Source organism: Nerophis ophidion, linkage group LG05 (genome assembly GCF_033978795.1).
Source record: "Nerophis ophidion isolate RoL-2023_Sa linkage group LG05, RoL_Noph_v1.0, whole genome shotgun sequence".
NCBI classification, from domain to species: domain Eukaryota; kingdom Metazoa; phylum Chordata; class Actinopteri; order Syngnathiformes; family Syngnathidae; genus Nerophis; species Nerophis ophidion.
The window spans coordinates 31,487,876-31,502,592 of record NC_084615.1 but is presented as its reverse complement, the minus strand read 5'-3'; the positions used below and the strand labels follow the sequence as shown (position 1 = coordinate 31,502,592).

At 41.9% G+C, this 14,717-nt stretch overlaps 1 protein-coding gene across 1 annotated transcript; it reads right to left on the bottom strand.

Annotated features, from left to right (window-relative positions):
• Window positions 1-7,578: 7,578 nt before the first annotated feature.
• LOC133553679 (uncharacterized) lies at window positions 7,579-14,389 on the bottom strand. Its single transcript, XM_061902154.1, has one exon. It carries the CDS (start codon window positions 14,387-14,389, stop codon window positions 10,424-10,426), a length of 3,966 nt encoding a protein of 1,321 aa, XP_061758138.1. The 3' UTR covers window positions 7,579-10,423.
• Between the last annotated feature and the right edge of the window lie 328 nt (window positions 14,390-14,717).

Sequence of the window (14,717 nt, the reverse complement as noted above, 5' to 3'; positions counted from 1 at the left end):
AATATGGCAATATCGCGAAATGATCAAGTATAGAATAGAATAGAATAGAGTTTTATTGTCATTATTGCAATGAACAGGTTCAAAGAACAACGAAATTGGAGCAGATCCTCCTAAGGTGCATATACAATATGGTAATATAAATAGTAAAAAAAAAAAGATAGAGATGAGAGACGTATCTATGTATATGTATATATATCCACACAGATGCATATATGCATGTATATGAATATATATACACACATACATATAACATTATTACACATTGTAGTCCGAAAAAATAGAAAAACAGTGCCTGTGTAATGCTACTACTAAGTATGACACATAGAATGGACCTGCTATCCCCGTTTAAATAAGAAAATCTCATTTCAGTAGGCCTTTAAAGACAGCAAACTGTAAGTCTGTCATAAGGTTATGTTGTTCATACCTACCGTTGTTCTCCGATGAATTTCATTTGATCGTTTAAACAAAATGCAAGAAAAGTAGCCTAAAAATGCAAACACAGTAGTATCAAACCCAAAACCAGTGAAGTTGGCACGTTGTGTAAATCGTAAACAAAACCAGAATACAATGATTTGCATATTGTTTTCAACCTATATTCAGCTGAATAGACTGCATAGACAAGATATTTAACATTTGAACTGGAAAATGTTGTTCTTTGCAAATATTAGCTCATTTTGAATTTAATGACTGCAACATGTTTCAAAAAAGCTGGCACAGGTGGCAAAAAGACTGAGAAAGTTGAGGAATGCTCATCAAACACTTATTTGGAACATCCCACAGGTGAACAGGCTAATTGGGAACAGGTGGGTGCCATGATTGGGTATAAAAGCAGCTTCCATGAAATGCTCAGTCATTCACAAACAAGGATGGAGCGCGGGCCACCACTTTGTGAACAAATGCGTGAGAAAATTATCAAACAGTTGAAGAACATCATTCCTCAACAAACTATTGCAAGGAATTTAGTGATTTCACCATCTACGGTCTGTAATATCATCAAAACCATTAAAGTCCGTTTCCAGACTTAAGCCCGTTCCAGTGGGCTTCTGTCCAGCATATTTGAAGCTCTGAGTGAATTGTCTGTCCTGGTCTATTGTCTTGTAATCGTGTATTTCAACTGCTTGTCTTATCTCTTTTATGATGTCTTATTTATTTGGTTCTTATCTCTGTTACCTCCAGGTTTGTAAAAACTTCTTCCCTCAGGTCGTAAAACTCTTGAACGCATTAAAATAATGCCCTCTATTCCACTCAAAAATAGATTAACCCGATGGGATATAAAAACAATATAACATACATCCATAAGCATGGATGCATATGTAAAAGTGCAATATATTTATCTGTACAGTAATCTATTTCTTTATATCTGGACCTTATTGCTCTTTTGTCCTGCACTACCATGAGCTAATGCAACAAAATGTTGTTCTTATCTGTACTGTAAAGTTCAAATTTGAATGACGATAAAAGGAAGTCTGAGTCTAAGTCATCGTGGTTTTAAAGTCTTAAGTGTCTCACTGTGTTATTTTACAAAACCTGCCCTGGGACTATGGCTGAAAATGAGCATTTATGCTAAGTCTGACGCATTTACACTGTTTATTCCAGTTTTGTTTAATGTGCACTGTCCCACTTAAAAAAAAAAAAGAAAAGGTTCAGAGAATCTAGAGAAATCCCTGCACGTTGATATTACGGACCTCCGATCCCTCTGGCGGGACCACTTAATAAATTCACTGTTCAAGTTAAAACTTTACTATGAAAAGTGAAAGCCATTTATCAACAACACCCAGAAACACCACCTGCTTTGCTGTGGCGAGCTCATCTAAGATGGACTGACGCAAAGTGGAAAAGTGTTCTGTGTTGACTCAATCTCCGTGCATTTGACATTGAGGACGACTGCAAAATAACCCATGGTGTAGACTGACCAAAGGCCCTCATTTTCCAGTACAAGTCCAGAAGACCTTTCCAGAAAATGTCCTGGTTGTATATCATTTTTCAGCAAGGATGAATAAGAATACAAAAGATATAGATTTGTTGTTGTTAGTGAGGTAATATCTTTAGTATTTACATTACGTTTGAAAGTTCGTGAGAGCTATTTTTGTAAAAGCTAGATTTCGTTGTTTACTTACTAAGTGCATCACTGATTTTAGAATTGAAATGAGGTATTTTTAGAGACATGTATTATGTGGAGGTCTTGCTCCTCAGGGACCCTTGGACCACCAATGACGGACATGACAGCCTCGGTCATATTTGCGAACAATAATTTATTTTGTAATAAATGTTCTTGTATGTCAATCTCGTCAGTGAGCACTCAAATGGTGTTTCTTCCGTCTCTGCTCTGACTCTCGCTCTTGCTCCGACTGCCAACTCTCCATACTCAACCACCATCAACAACCCCCCCTGCCCTAATACTCTACCGTGCAATACTACCCTTCGAGTGCAATACGTCCGACACTGATTGTTATTTATTACTTCGGTACTCTTGTCTTGTTCTGTATATTGTACAGTATTTTGTATTTCTACAGCGTTTTGTATATTGTACAGGATTGCTTGTTATTTTTATTGGATAGTAGTCTGTTTATTTCAATTGTTAGTTCAATTGTGTTATTTATTTTACCCCATATTTGTTCCCACAACCGCACCTTAAGTTGGAGTCTTTAATCTCTTTATATGCATATATAATGACAATAAAGTCTATTCTATTCTATTCTATTCTTTTCCTTCCCGACTGCTGCCTTTAACAGAGCGACAGGTGATCAGACAAACACTCTCAGCTGTGTCATCCACGCACCTGTCGCTAATCTCGAAGCCGGTCATGCCATACCCTGCTTTGCTGCAGGTCCGCAGGCCACGCCCCCCCCCCCACCCCCACATATTATAAATAGGGCTGTCAGAATTAGTGCAATAACTCATGCGATTAATCACAAAAAATTATGTATATATGCAGATTAATTTATTTTATTTTGGCCGCCCATGCTAGAACATTTGTATGTGTTTTATAGAGTGTTGTCGAATGATATATTTTTTAAGTCACTTCTGAATTTTGATTATTCATGATTAGTCACAGTAAATTACTTGCTCACATGATTTAAATTAATCTAAAAAAAAAAAAAAGATGCACAGATGCATTCTACCGTCAGAATGTCATACAGGAACATTTTCTAAATGTTTTTCTTGAATGCCCATCATTTGCCTAAAACCTGGTAACAATTTTAGCTCGATTTGGGTCTGGATCGTAACTCCTTATTTATTTATCCAGTAAGAATTGAAAAGAGAGCTATTATTTTCCTATTATTTTTATCATGGACATGAGGAAAGCGAGCTCCAAAAAAATAGCAATGAGCAACATTCAAACATGCATTCCAAAGTCTGGCAGTTATAACAACAAATTATCAATGTAAGCTTTGCCAACAAATTTGTAGCACTGATGAAGATTCGGTCTTGGTCTGACTTCTGCAACAGATTACCAGCGCAAACCAAGGTACCATTTTGAATGGTCCACAAATGCCATTCATTAATTATAAGACCGCAGGTGAATAAAGTCCAAGTAATTATGTGTTCTGAGGTCAGGCATCAGGTCACATTGTAATATTTGCTGCCCTGTCTTGGCCTCTGAGAAACTTAATTGATAATTAAAATCATGGCATGGCCTTCTCTGACTGTGCCCTTTTAAAATTCAATCATGCCAATGCTCCAATTACCTCTCTGTGACATTTGATTGATAGTAACAATTCAGGGTATTCCTGTATTTGTTTTATAATTATTGTTGAAAAATCTGCACATTCTCAATCAGCTGCAGAACATTTCATTTCCGGCTGTCGGGGATGGAAATGTCGAGACGAGAATTAAATATGCGCAAAGCAAATTGAACAAATGTAGCAGTTTTGTCACTTTATTAGCGCGCCAGCGGGAAACTCATAAATCATTAAATAAACTTCCATAAGGGGGAAAACAAGTCGACAAATTAATTAGAGCAAGTCATTAAAAAGTACTCTTGTGTGAGGACTTTAAAGTTGTATAGCCGAGTCTGATTCTTAGTCGTTTTTCCAAGCTTACTGCTTATTTGAAGTAATGTGACGCTGGCGGACAAGTGCGTCTGTGGTGGCATGATAATATGTTTTGTTTAAAAGAACTGAGAAGAATTCCCCAAAAGTGTGCAGTTTTTTCACCAGCAATGAGAGTTTATTCTGAGACCCGTGCAGGCTGTCAGTAATTATACTTTTGGAACTTAGTTGGACTGGGAAGGCCACCAGCTCCTTTGGTTTTTGAATCTTCTACAAAAATGAATATTTTGTTGAAAGTATGTGAGAAACCAGACTCATTACAGAATTGTCTATTTTGTATTTTGGAGTTATCAAGAGTGGTTGTTAATGGGGAACTGTGCTTTTTTTTCTTTAGATTGCCTATCCTTCACAATCATTATGATGATATGCTGATACATGATGGATGGTATTTTATGATTTTTTTATTTATTGCAATCTAAACATTAAATTAATTCGATCAATTCCGCATATAATGGAGCCTATTGGAGCTGTGCAATTCTGCCAAGAGAGCCCTTAAAAAAGCATCCAAACTCTTCCATTGAGGTGTTGTATACATAATGTAAGTATATGCAGTCGTGGTCTAAAGTTTACATACACTTGTAAAGGACATAATGTCATGGCTGTCTTGCGTTTCCAAAAATTTCTACAACTCTTAATTTTTTGTGATAGAGTAATTGGAGCAGATACTTGTTGGTCACAAAAAACATTCATGTAGCTTAGTTATTTTATGAATTTATTCAGCTTTGCTCACATGTTCACTAGACCCATAATAAATTCATAAAAGAACCAAACTTCATGAATGTTTTTTTGTGACCAACAAGTGTGCCATCACAAAAAAAAAGAGTTGTAGAAATTATTGCAAACTCAAGACACCCATGACATTATGTTCTTTACAAGTGTATGTAAACTTTTGACCACGACTGTATGTGGTGTAGTAATGGGTACATTTAATATTTACGAATTATCTTTTTTTTTCTTCATCTCTGATAATTACCCACTGCAGACTTCATGAGAGCCAACAAACATAATAAAACATCACGTACTGTACAATCTCTGCTGTCATTAGGATGCAGACTGCTAGGATGTTTGTATACTCCCATTTAGATGAAAAATGTCTTATAATCCTCACAGAGAACCAGGGTGTGGGGTGGGGGAGGCATCTTTTTGTGTTGCTTTGGCCATTTCTGAGTTCTAAATGGCTGTCAAAGTATCCCAACTTGTCAGATTATATCCTCAGCCATCTGCTGTCCAGGTGAGATGCATGTCTTATGATCTAGAATAAACTTACAGGGAGCAAGGAAGCGAGGAAGCAGCAGACCACTCGACGAAGTAAACATAGGGTCCAGAGGTGGGTAGTAACGCGCTACATTTACTCTTTCACATTTACTTTAGTAACTTTTTCGATAAATTATACATGTCAGAGTAGATTTAATGTAACACACTTTTTACTTTTACTTGAGTATTTTTGAGAAGAAACGCTACTTTTATTCCGTGACATAGAGTTTCATTCCGATCGTTACATTTATTTATATCACAATTATTTAAAATGATCGATTAAGGCTTGCAAAGACAAATTTGTGTGTCAGCGACCCTGCTTCCAGTTTCGGCAATTCAACGTAAGCAGTTGTAGAGTTTGAATTCATTTCACCAATCAAACAAGCACAAGGTACAGGGATGAGAAGCTGAAATAGGTCTGTATTTTAAAAAATATGATCAAATGGAGACCTACGTTCCGGTATAAGTGTGACAATATCCCCAAAGAAGACATTTTAATTACATGGCATGACCCCAGCATGACCCTGGCTGTTGGAGAGAACTGCTGAACAGAAATCTAAAACCGTTGACTGAAAAAGCAATATTTTTATATGTCTCTGATGATCATAATAACTGTTTTAAAGTGTCAATTAAACACATTAAAACATTAGCAACAACAATCAAAATGCGGTGGAGGGTTGTACTTATCTGTTAGATCCGTAGCTTTAATGTTACTAGCGATGGATTATTCGCATGTAGCATTCTCTTCTTCAATTGTAATCAATCAATCAATCATTGCTTATTTATATATAATGACATCTAATATATCTAAACAAGCTCACCATACAGCAATAGATGATATTTGTCTATTACCTGACACCTTTTATGTTTGCTACCTCTCTTTGTTTATAAGGGTTGGAATTGGGGGTCAAATCACAAAAAATGATTCCCGGGCGCGGCCACCACTGCTGCTCACTCCTCCTCTCACCTCCGAGGGGGTGATCAAGGGTGATGAGTCAATGCAAAGAATAATTTTGCCACATCGAGTGTGTGTGTGACAATCATTGGTATTTTAACTTTAACTTTTTAATGTATGTTGTCTGATGAATTTACTCTCTGTTTTATGCTACATATATAATATGTAAATATTACGTGTATGTGATATATATATATATATATATATATATATATATGTATATATATATATATATTTTATTTTTATTTTTTTTATTATTAATTTATTTTTTTCTGCGAGATAGGCTCCAGTGACCCCCCACGACCCCGAACGGGACAAGTGGTAGAAAATGGTTGGATGGATGGATGTTATATTTTATATTGCAACTATGGTACATTTACAGAGTAGATTAATAAGAGTCTAGAGCAGGGGTGCTCACCCTTTTTCAGCATGGAGGCTACTTAGAAAATGATCAAGTCAAATTGATCAACCTACTACAAATATGCAAAACATATCTTAATTTCTAAATATATTGAGGATTCTTTATATCTACAATGTATGTTGATGTACATGCATAACCGCATGAGCCAACATTGCACAACACAACACAATTAATTATGTACATTTTTTGTCATCACCCGAGTTTACTCTGATGACTTGCAATGAATTGAATCAGCCAGGGATGCATAGTCCGGACAGTAGCTGCTGACAGCCAGCCTCAAGCACACTTCCAAATGTTCATCAGTCATGGTGGAACGGTACTTGGACTTAATGATCTTCATGTGGGAAAAGGCTGACTCACATAAATAAGTGGAGCCGAATAATGCAGTCAAGGAGGTAGCACATTTCCTATTGTTGGGGTAGTTTACATCTTTGAGTAAGTTCCAGAACTGTCTATGAGCTCTGGGGGGCTTGCCCACATTTGTGGTCCTCTCCAAGGTTCTCATAGTCATCATTGTCACCGACGTCCCACTGGGTGTGAGTTTTCCTTGCCCTTATGTGGGTTTTTCCGAGGATGTCGTAGTCGTAGTGGTTTGTGCAGTCCTTTGAGACATTTGTGATTTAGGGCTATATAAATTAAACATTGATTGATTGATTGATATTGATCACTGTTTTGTCTTTTCCTTGCAGCTCTAGATTAAGCTCATTCAACATGTTGGTCAGATCGGTTAAAAATGCCAAATCTAACAGCCACTGACCGTCATTTAGTTGCGTATATTCTGCATGTCCAGTCTTGAGACGCACTTTCAGTGCCGTCTCACCCAGACCGGGAGCAGGAAAACAATTCGAGGAGGCAGGAGTTGAGTCAAGTAGAAGTATTTTATTTAACGCAGTCTGCAGAGAGCGGAGATCGTATTGTACACTTGAACAGTAGTACCAGGAAAACCCAAAGCGATCTGTCTGAGAGTTTGTTGTACAACAGCTATATACCCTGTGCCAGTAGTTATCTGATTGGTCAGTCTACTGACTGACGTCAGTTGCTATGTGTCTCGTGTCTAGGAACCTCCCTTGGTCTCCTGTTAAGTTGGTTGTTGCTCAAGCATCCGTTTCCTGTTAATGCAGTGTTTGGCACACTGAGCCAAACCGAGGCCAGGACATTTCCTGCATGTTTGCTCCACTCTGAACCCTCAGACAGGAGGCTTTGTACACTCATTAATCCCCCTTTTGATCTCTATTAAAGAGATCACAAATCAAAACATTGTATAATATGTAAAACATCAGCAAATACCAGCATCCAGCAAAAAGCAAGTAAACACATCACCTAGAGTACATCTGGCTCAAGTCCTATGACGAGGTGACAGGCTGCAGCAATTCTAGTTACAATAAGGCATAACCAGGCAATAATGAAGAACATTATGAGACTTTATTTAACTCGGAAAATGGGAGGGTCAGCAACCTCCTCGTCGTCAGTAAGGTCAGTGGAGACGTGCAAAGAAAGGCATCATTTGATGTGGAGGAGCTTTACCTTCAATTGCAGTGGTGATGAGACGATTAGCAAGTGACCGAATACAGGGGATGCAACAACACCCACAGAGGGTGAGGATGGATGCGAAAACTGCTATTGAAATCAATAGGGACGACACCAATGATTTATATCGACCGAACACCTCCATCCAGTCATCCCACAAAGACGTATTAACACCCGAGTGATCTTTCATTTTTTTATTCAGCGTGCGCAACCCTTCGATGGCTCGGGTGAGGCGGCCGTCCGGGGCTGTGTTGTTGGGAATGAAGGTACAACATTGGTCACCAAATATAGCACACACTCCTCCCTTTTCGGCCAGGAGCATATCTATAGCAATTCTGTTTTGGAATGTCATAAGGGATGTGGTTTTAAGTTGTTCATGGACTGCTCGGAAACCTTCTTCTGTTTGATTACCTAGGCGCTGTACATTATAATGAACGTAATTGATTCGATCAACATTTTTATTAACAGTACACCACCAGCAAAGAGCAGATTCAAAGCCCGCGGCAACTTGATCAGTGATTTTGTACTCATCCGGGACACCCCGTGGGACACCTATGGAATCGATGTACGTGGGGTCGTCGGCATGCCACCATGGGTTATTGTCAGAGCGTTTAGATCTTCCCCCCCAGCGTGTAGGCATAAGTGTATACAATTTAGCCATTAAGTCCTGTGCAGTGCTAGGATAGATTTGGACAGGCAATAAGAAGGTAACAAGGGCGCAATGGCCTGATACATTACGCGGCAGGCGGTCATAAATCTTATCATCCCCGCACCACCACCATATGTCAGCTCGTGCGACCGGGGAAAAATCTGAGGGGACCGTGACATGGAAGGTACAGCAGATCGGGTTTAAGGAACCCAATTTAGGTGCGGACGATTGGAATGATACGCACGAAAAGTTACCTCCAGCTACGTGTTTAGAGAACACAGGTTTCTCAGCCGCCACTGCGACCACTTTGAACACAGAGTCCCAAGCAGCACATTCTGTTTTTTTTAGGCCGGGAGTGGTTCATAACGTCAGTAAGGCAGGCGGATGGCAGGGCAGCTGGTACGACTCTCAGGATAGGGCGTGCACCCAAACAGACGACACAACTGGAATTGGTGGAATTAGCGGCTTGTTCGGCCATCAACAGCCAATTATTACTAGTGGCTGAGATACCTGTGGTGACCTGGAAGAAATCGTTGACAAGGCTCATACTATCATTACCGGTTAGGACGACGATGTGGGCTCCTAAGCTGCTAGCAGTGTTTGAGAGGGTGTGAGCCTTTTTGGAGGGATCGTAGCAAAGGGTGACTTGGCAACCAGGGTCACGACCAGAGACATATTCATATATCGTCATGGTTAGGCAGGTTTTTGTGGTTGTATTATACATGAGAGCCAGACCCGAAGGAGTTTTGGACATTGTGAAGGAACGTCTATGAGCTTTTGCCATATCTTCCGCGTAGTCTTGACTCCAATCATAATCAGTTTCTCCAATCAACCAATTCCACCCGGTACCTAATAGCGCGTAGTAACTGTATGATTTTTGTCCGGAGAAACCATAGGATCGGAGGGCCGAATATGGTATCAGAATGATAGAAGACTCATTGGCAGAGGAACAGAAAACTAGGCTATCGGAAGCACATTTCCTAAATGCGCCTGTGGTACCGGATCGTCTTGAATGTGAGGGTGAGTTACCCACTTTTGGAGCACCAGGCCAGAAACTAGTAGTGAGTAGGAATATGACCGTTACGATGACAACTAAAGGGATGCTGAGTCTCAACAGGGGTTTCCAGTTACCGTATAACATATTAGCAAGCAGTGAACTCTTTTGTGACGAGCAAATCTATATCTCATGTAGTCCGGGGTAGGGTTACTCCCTCGACAGTTTTATACCTTCTAATATCTCGGTCACACAACTCTTTAGCAATAGCACGTTTGTAAAAATTGATTAATGTACACCAGTTACTTGAAAATTCGACTAAGTACTAATACTTAGTGGCACCTTGAACTTGAGTTGTACCCGTGATGGACAGATGTATCAGGGCCCAAAGAAAGACCATGAGTACCCCAAACCAACAGAGAATAAGGAGGTCGATGGTTGTCACAATCTTCTTGGTCCCTCGACGAATCTGGTTGGTGGTTTGGCACACCACGTGTAGGAGAGGAGCGCTATTTCACCTCCTCCCACAGGGATTTTGGGTAGACTACCTCACCCTGATGCCACCAGGGGATTATTCTGCCCCTTGTTGATTGGTGGTCTTCTCCCGTTGTTGTTGTTCACGTAACTCGGTACGTGTCCCTCTCAACGTGCGTGCAGGGGCGTCCGCCGCTGCACACTGGCTCCAGTGGAACCACGTGTCTCCCTTGCCGTTCAGCCGAACATCATGCGAGGTGCGTTCAGTCACTCGATATGGACCCGTCCACCTGGGTTCGGTCCACTTTCGCTTGAGCACCTTCAGTAGGACCCACTCTGTGCTTGGTGGAGTCGCTGTGTCTTCCTTGTTTCTCTCCCCCACCTGCTTGGCATACTCTGCAACAAGGGTTTGTAAAGCATGGAAATACTGCGTGTGGGTTAATGACTGATCATCACCTTTGATTCCAATAAGCTTGGACTGGGGCCCTGGAAACCTCCTGCCTGTGGTCAGCTCAAAGGGAGTAAAGGCCGTACTTTGGTTTATTGAGCTTCGAACAGACATGAGGGCAAGGGGTAGCGCATCTAGCCAATTCATTTTGGTCTGTGCACAGATTTTTGCCAATTTAGATTTGAGTGTTTGGTTCATTCTTTCAACCTTTCCTTGGGATTGTGGGTGGTAGACCGAACCAAACCTGTGTTTCAACCCCAGCATTTCTTCAACCTTTTGCAGATCATGGTTTTTGAAATGTGTACCATTATCTGATCGGATTTTCTCAGGAAAACCATGTCTGGGGATATACTGGTTTACCAAAAACTTCACCACTGTCTTACTGTCTTCCCTTTTTGTAGGGAGTACCTCTGGCCAACCTGAATAAGCATCCACACATACCAACATATACCTGTACACTTTTACTGATTTCACCATATCTGTGTAATCTATGATGATTTCTTTCCCTGTTTTCGTCTCGAGAGGGAAACGTCCAGGATGCGGTCTGACTGTTGGTCGTGCATTATACATGGTGCATTCAGGGCAAGTATGTACATGATATTTACACATATCTTTCAAAAATGGGTGCCACCAATTTTCGAGGTTTCTCTGCATCTGTGCATGTCCCACTCCGTGCGCCTCAGTTAGTGCTATGTTTTTTATTCCAGGTGGTAGCACAATCCGGCCATCCGGACTTCGCCACAAATCGTCGGTTTTTGTGCAGCCTCTGGCCAGCCATAGTGATTTCTCCTCCGGTGAAGTTTTACTCTGTTCCGTTTTTACATGTACAAGTTCCCTATCGGTATCTGGGGTTGTCTCAGTGTCAGAGAAGAGCATCATCATATTATGTACATATCCGGCTGCTTTTTTCGCAGCTGCATCAGCCGCGTCATTTCCTATTTTCGTGTGCGAGTGTGTTTTCTCATGACCCTTACATTTGATTACGGCTACCTTTTGTGGTAACATCAGTGCTTCCGCTAGTTCTTTCATCTCTGCCTCATGCTTAATGGGTTTGTTGGACGCCGTAAGGTATCCTGTTCTTTGCCATTGTGGCAATTCTATGTGTACCGCCCCTATTGCATAAGCTGAGTCAGTGTAAATGTTGATTACCTGGTCCTCTCCTGCTTTCAACGCTTTGATTACAGCAATTATTTCTGCTCTCTGTGCTGACTGGGGTCCCTCAATTTTGTCTGCAACAACTGTTTTTACGCCTGATTCTGTTTTTTCCACTACAGCATAGGCTGAGATTAGGCCTTGTTTTTCATGTCGGAAACAACACCCATCTGTGTACAAGTTTCTTCCTCCCTCAAATGATTCTGCCTGTAAGTCTGGTCTGACTTTTTCCTCTTTCTGAACCTTGTCTGCACATATATGTGGTGTACCTGTACCCATTTGGTCTGCCATGTTAACCCCCTCATGTGTGAATGTCAGGTTTGGCGCTTCTAGTACTTTCGCTAGTCGCCTCTGTCTGAGCGCTGTGAGCGTGAATGTTGCAGAATTGACGTATGCCACAACGCTGTGAGTGGTTAGAACGTGCAGTGAGTGGTCCATGACAATGTGTGCTGTTTTTTGTATGATTTTTGCTATTCCCGCGACATGTTGTGTGCACGTTGGGTGACGTTTTTCCATGCTGTCGAGCATCGTACTGATGTACATCAATATTTTCCTCTCTCCCCCTTTTTTCTGGAACAGCACACCGTTGACACAGTGTGATGTACCAGAAACATCAAGATAGAAGGTGGAGGAGTAGTCGGGGATCGCAAGTTCAGCCGCATGGGAAAGTTGCTGTTTGAGGGATATAAACGAAACCTCAGCTTCCGTAGTCCAATTAAGCTGTGCAGACAGTTTTCGCATGCCGTGTTCGCGAACTAGGTCCCGAAGGGATGACGTAAGGCCTGTGTAGTTAGCGACATAATTCCTGCTGTAGCCCGTAAGCCCAAGGAAAGAAAGCATGTCTTTAACTGTTTTGGGTTCAGGGTGGTGTAGGATCGTGTCCCTGTGTTCTGGTGATAAACCGGACCCTTCCTGTGAGATCTGTCTGCCTAAGAAGGAAACGACTCTCCGGACTACCTGTAGTTTGGACTTACTGGCCTTAAAACCTTTCTCAGCTAAATGTAGTAGTACCTGTTTTGTGGCTTTCAAGCAGAGTGAGGCAGTGGGTGCAGCAAGAAGAAGATCATCAACGTACTGGACAAGAGTAGCTTCCGGTGGCAGCTCGCAATCAGTCAAAACATCCTTTAATACCTGATTAAATAGGCCAGGGGATAGAGCAAATCCCCGAGGAAGACGAGAATAGGTCAGTTGGACCCCTCGGTAGGTGAAGGCAAAAATGTTTCTACATTCTTCGGCTAGTGGTAGGCAGAAAAATGCATTAGCGAGGTCGATACAGGTGAACCATTGGTGGCGAGGCTCAAGATTAGTCAACGCAATGTAAGGGTTGGGAACTGGGATGGTTTGCGTGCATAACGCAGAGTTAATGGCCCTAAGATCATGAACCATGCAATATTTACCAGTGCCCTTCTTTTCAATGGGCCATATGGGAGTGTTCCATTCCGAGGATGTTTCTACCAACACCCCCTTTTCAAATAGACCTTCAATGGTATCTGCAATGCCGATTTCGGCGTCTTTTTTACTTGGGTATTGGGGAACCCACACTGGATTGTTATTTTTCAGCTTCAAAGTAACTGGGGGGCAGTCAACTAGGCCAACATCCGTGGGCCCAGTGGACCATAATGAGTCAGGCAGTGAATCTAACAACAATGCTGCTTCGGGGTGATCTGTTTTCTCTCGGCCATGGTGGCGGGAGATTTGAGCGTGTTCAAGGAGAGCATGGTCAGTGCAAGAAACCTGTATTTTGTAGATTTGAGTTGCGGGTGAATACCACAACGAAGAGCCAACCCTCTGCCAATCAGTTTGTAGTTGTGCTGTTTTAACTATAGAACCCAGCTCTTTGGCTTGGTGCTCTGGATGTAAGGCTAAAGACACATGGGGGGAAGCCTCGTCACTCATCATGTACCACGGTAGTTGTTCTGGGGTGAGAGAAACTTCTGCCGCTACACCTATGGGAGCCACATAAATGTTATTAGTGGAAAGAGCCCAATTAGTACCCTCTATGTCCCTGTTAAACTGTTCCTCATACCACTGTGTATCCTCTCTATCATAAAACAATGTCATATGTGGAGGGTCAGGAGGGGCCACATAGGGGTGTATTTGGGAGATCCAGGGTTTCCAAGTCAGGTAAGCCGACAGGATTCCACCTTTATCACTAGTTTCACTGTGTAGGAGACCCCAGTAGATGTCAGCCGATCTGTCTGCAACTGGCTGAATCATGTATTGGCTTGAATGTGAAGACTCAATACTGGCGCAGGGTAGAGATGTTCCATCAGGGAATGAGACTGTTAGTCCGTCAGGCGAGCAGAGAATAGTAGCCCCCAATCGAGTCAGGAGGTCTCTCCCCAGCAGGTTGGAAGGTACCTCAGGGGAGTAGATGAAAGGATGCAACACAGTCTGATTGCCAAGCCTTGTTGTGAGAGGCTTGGTGTAAGGCAGCGTAGTAGGAACCCCAGAGAAGCCCATGACTGTTATGACGTCTTATGAAAGCAGCTTCTTTTCCACAGTCTTGATAGTGGAGACGGTGGCGCCGGTATCCACTAAGAAAGGCAGCAAGTCCTGATTTACTGTCACTGACAGCACCGGTTCTGCCGTAAGGTGGTGTCCAGGGCTTCTCTGTGGGGTGTGTCACTCAGTGTCCTGCCACAAGGGGAACTGTGGTGCGGGTCCTCTCCCTTGAAACTGAGGAGGGTGTGTTCCTCCCCGGTTCTGAACTCCTCCTCTCTGTGGAAACCCTCTTTGTGACTGAGCAGGGTTATATGGGCACTCCCTCACCCAATGGGAGGAGTCCCCA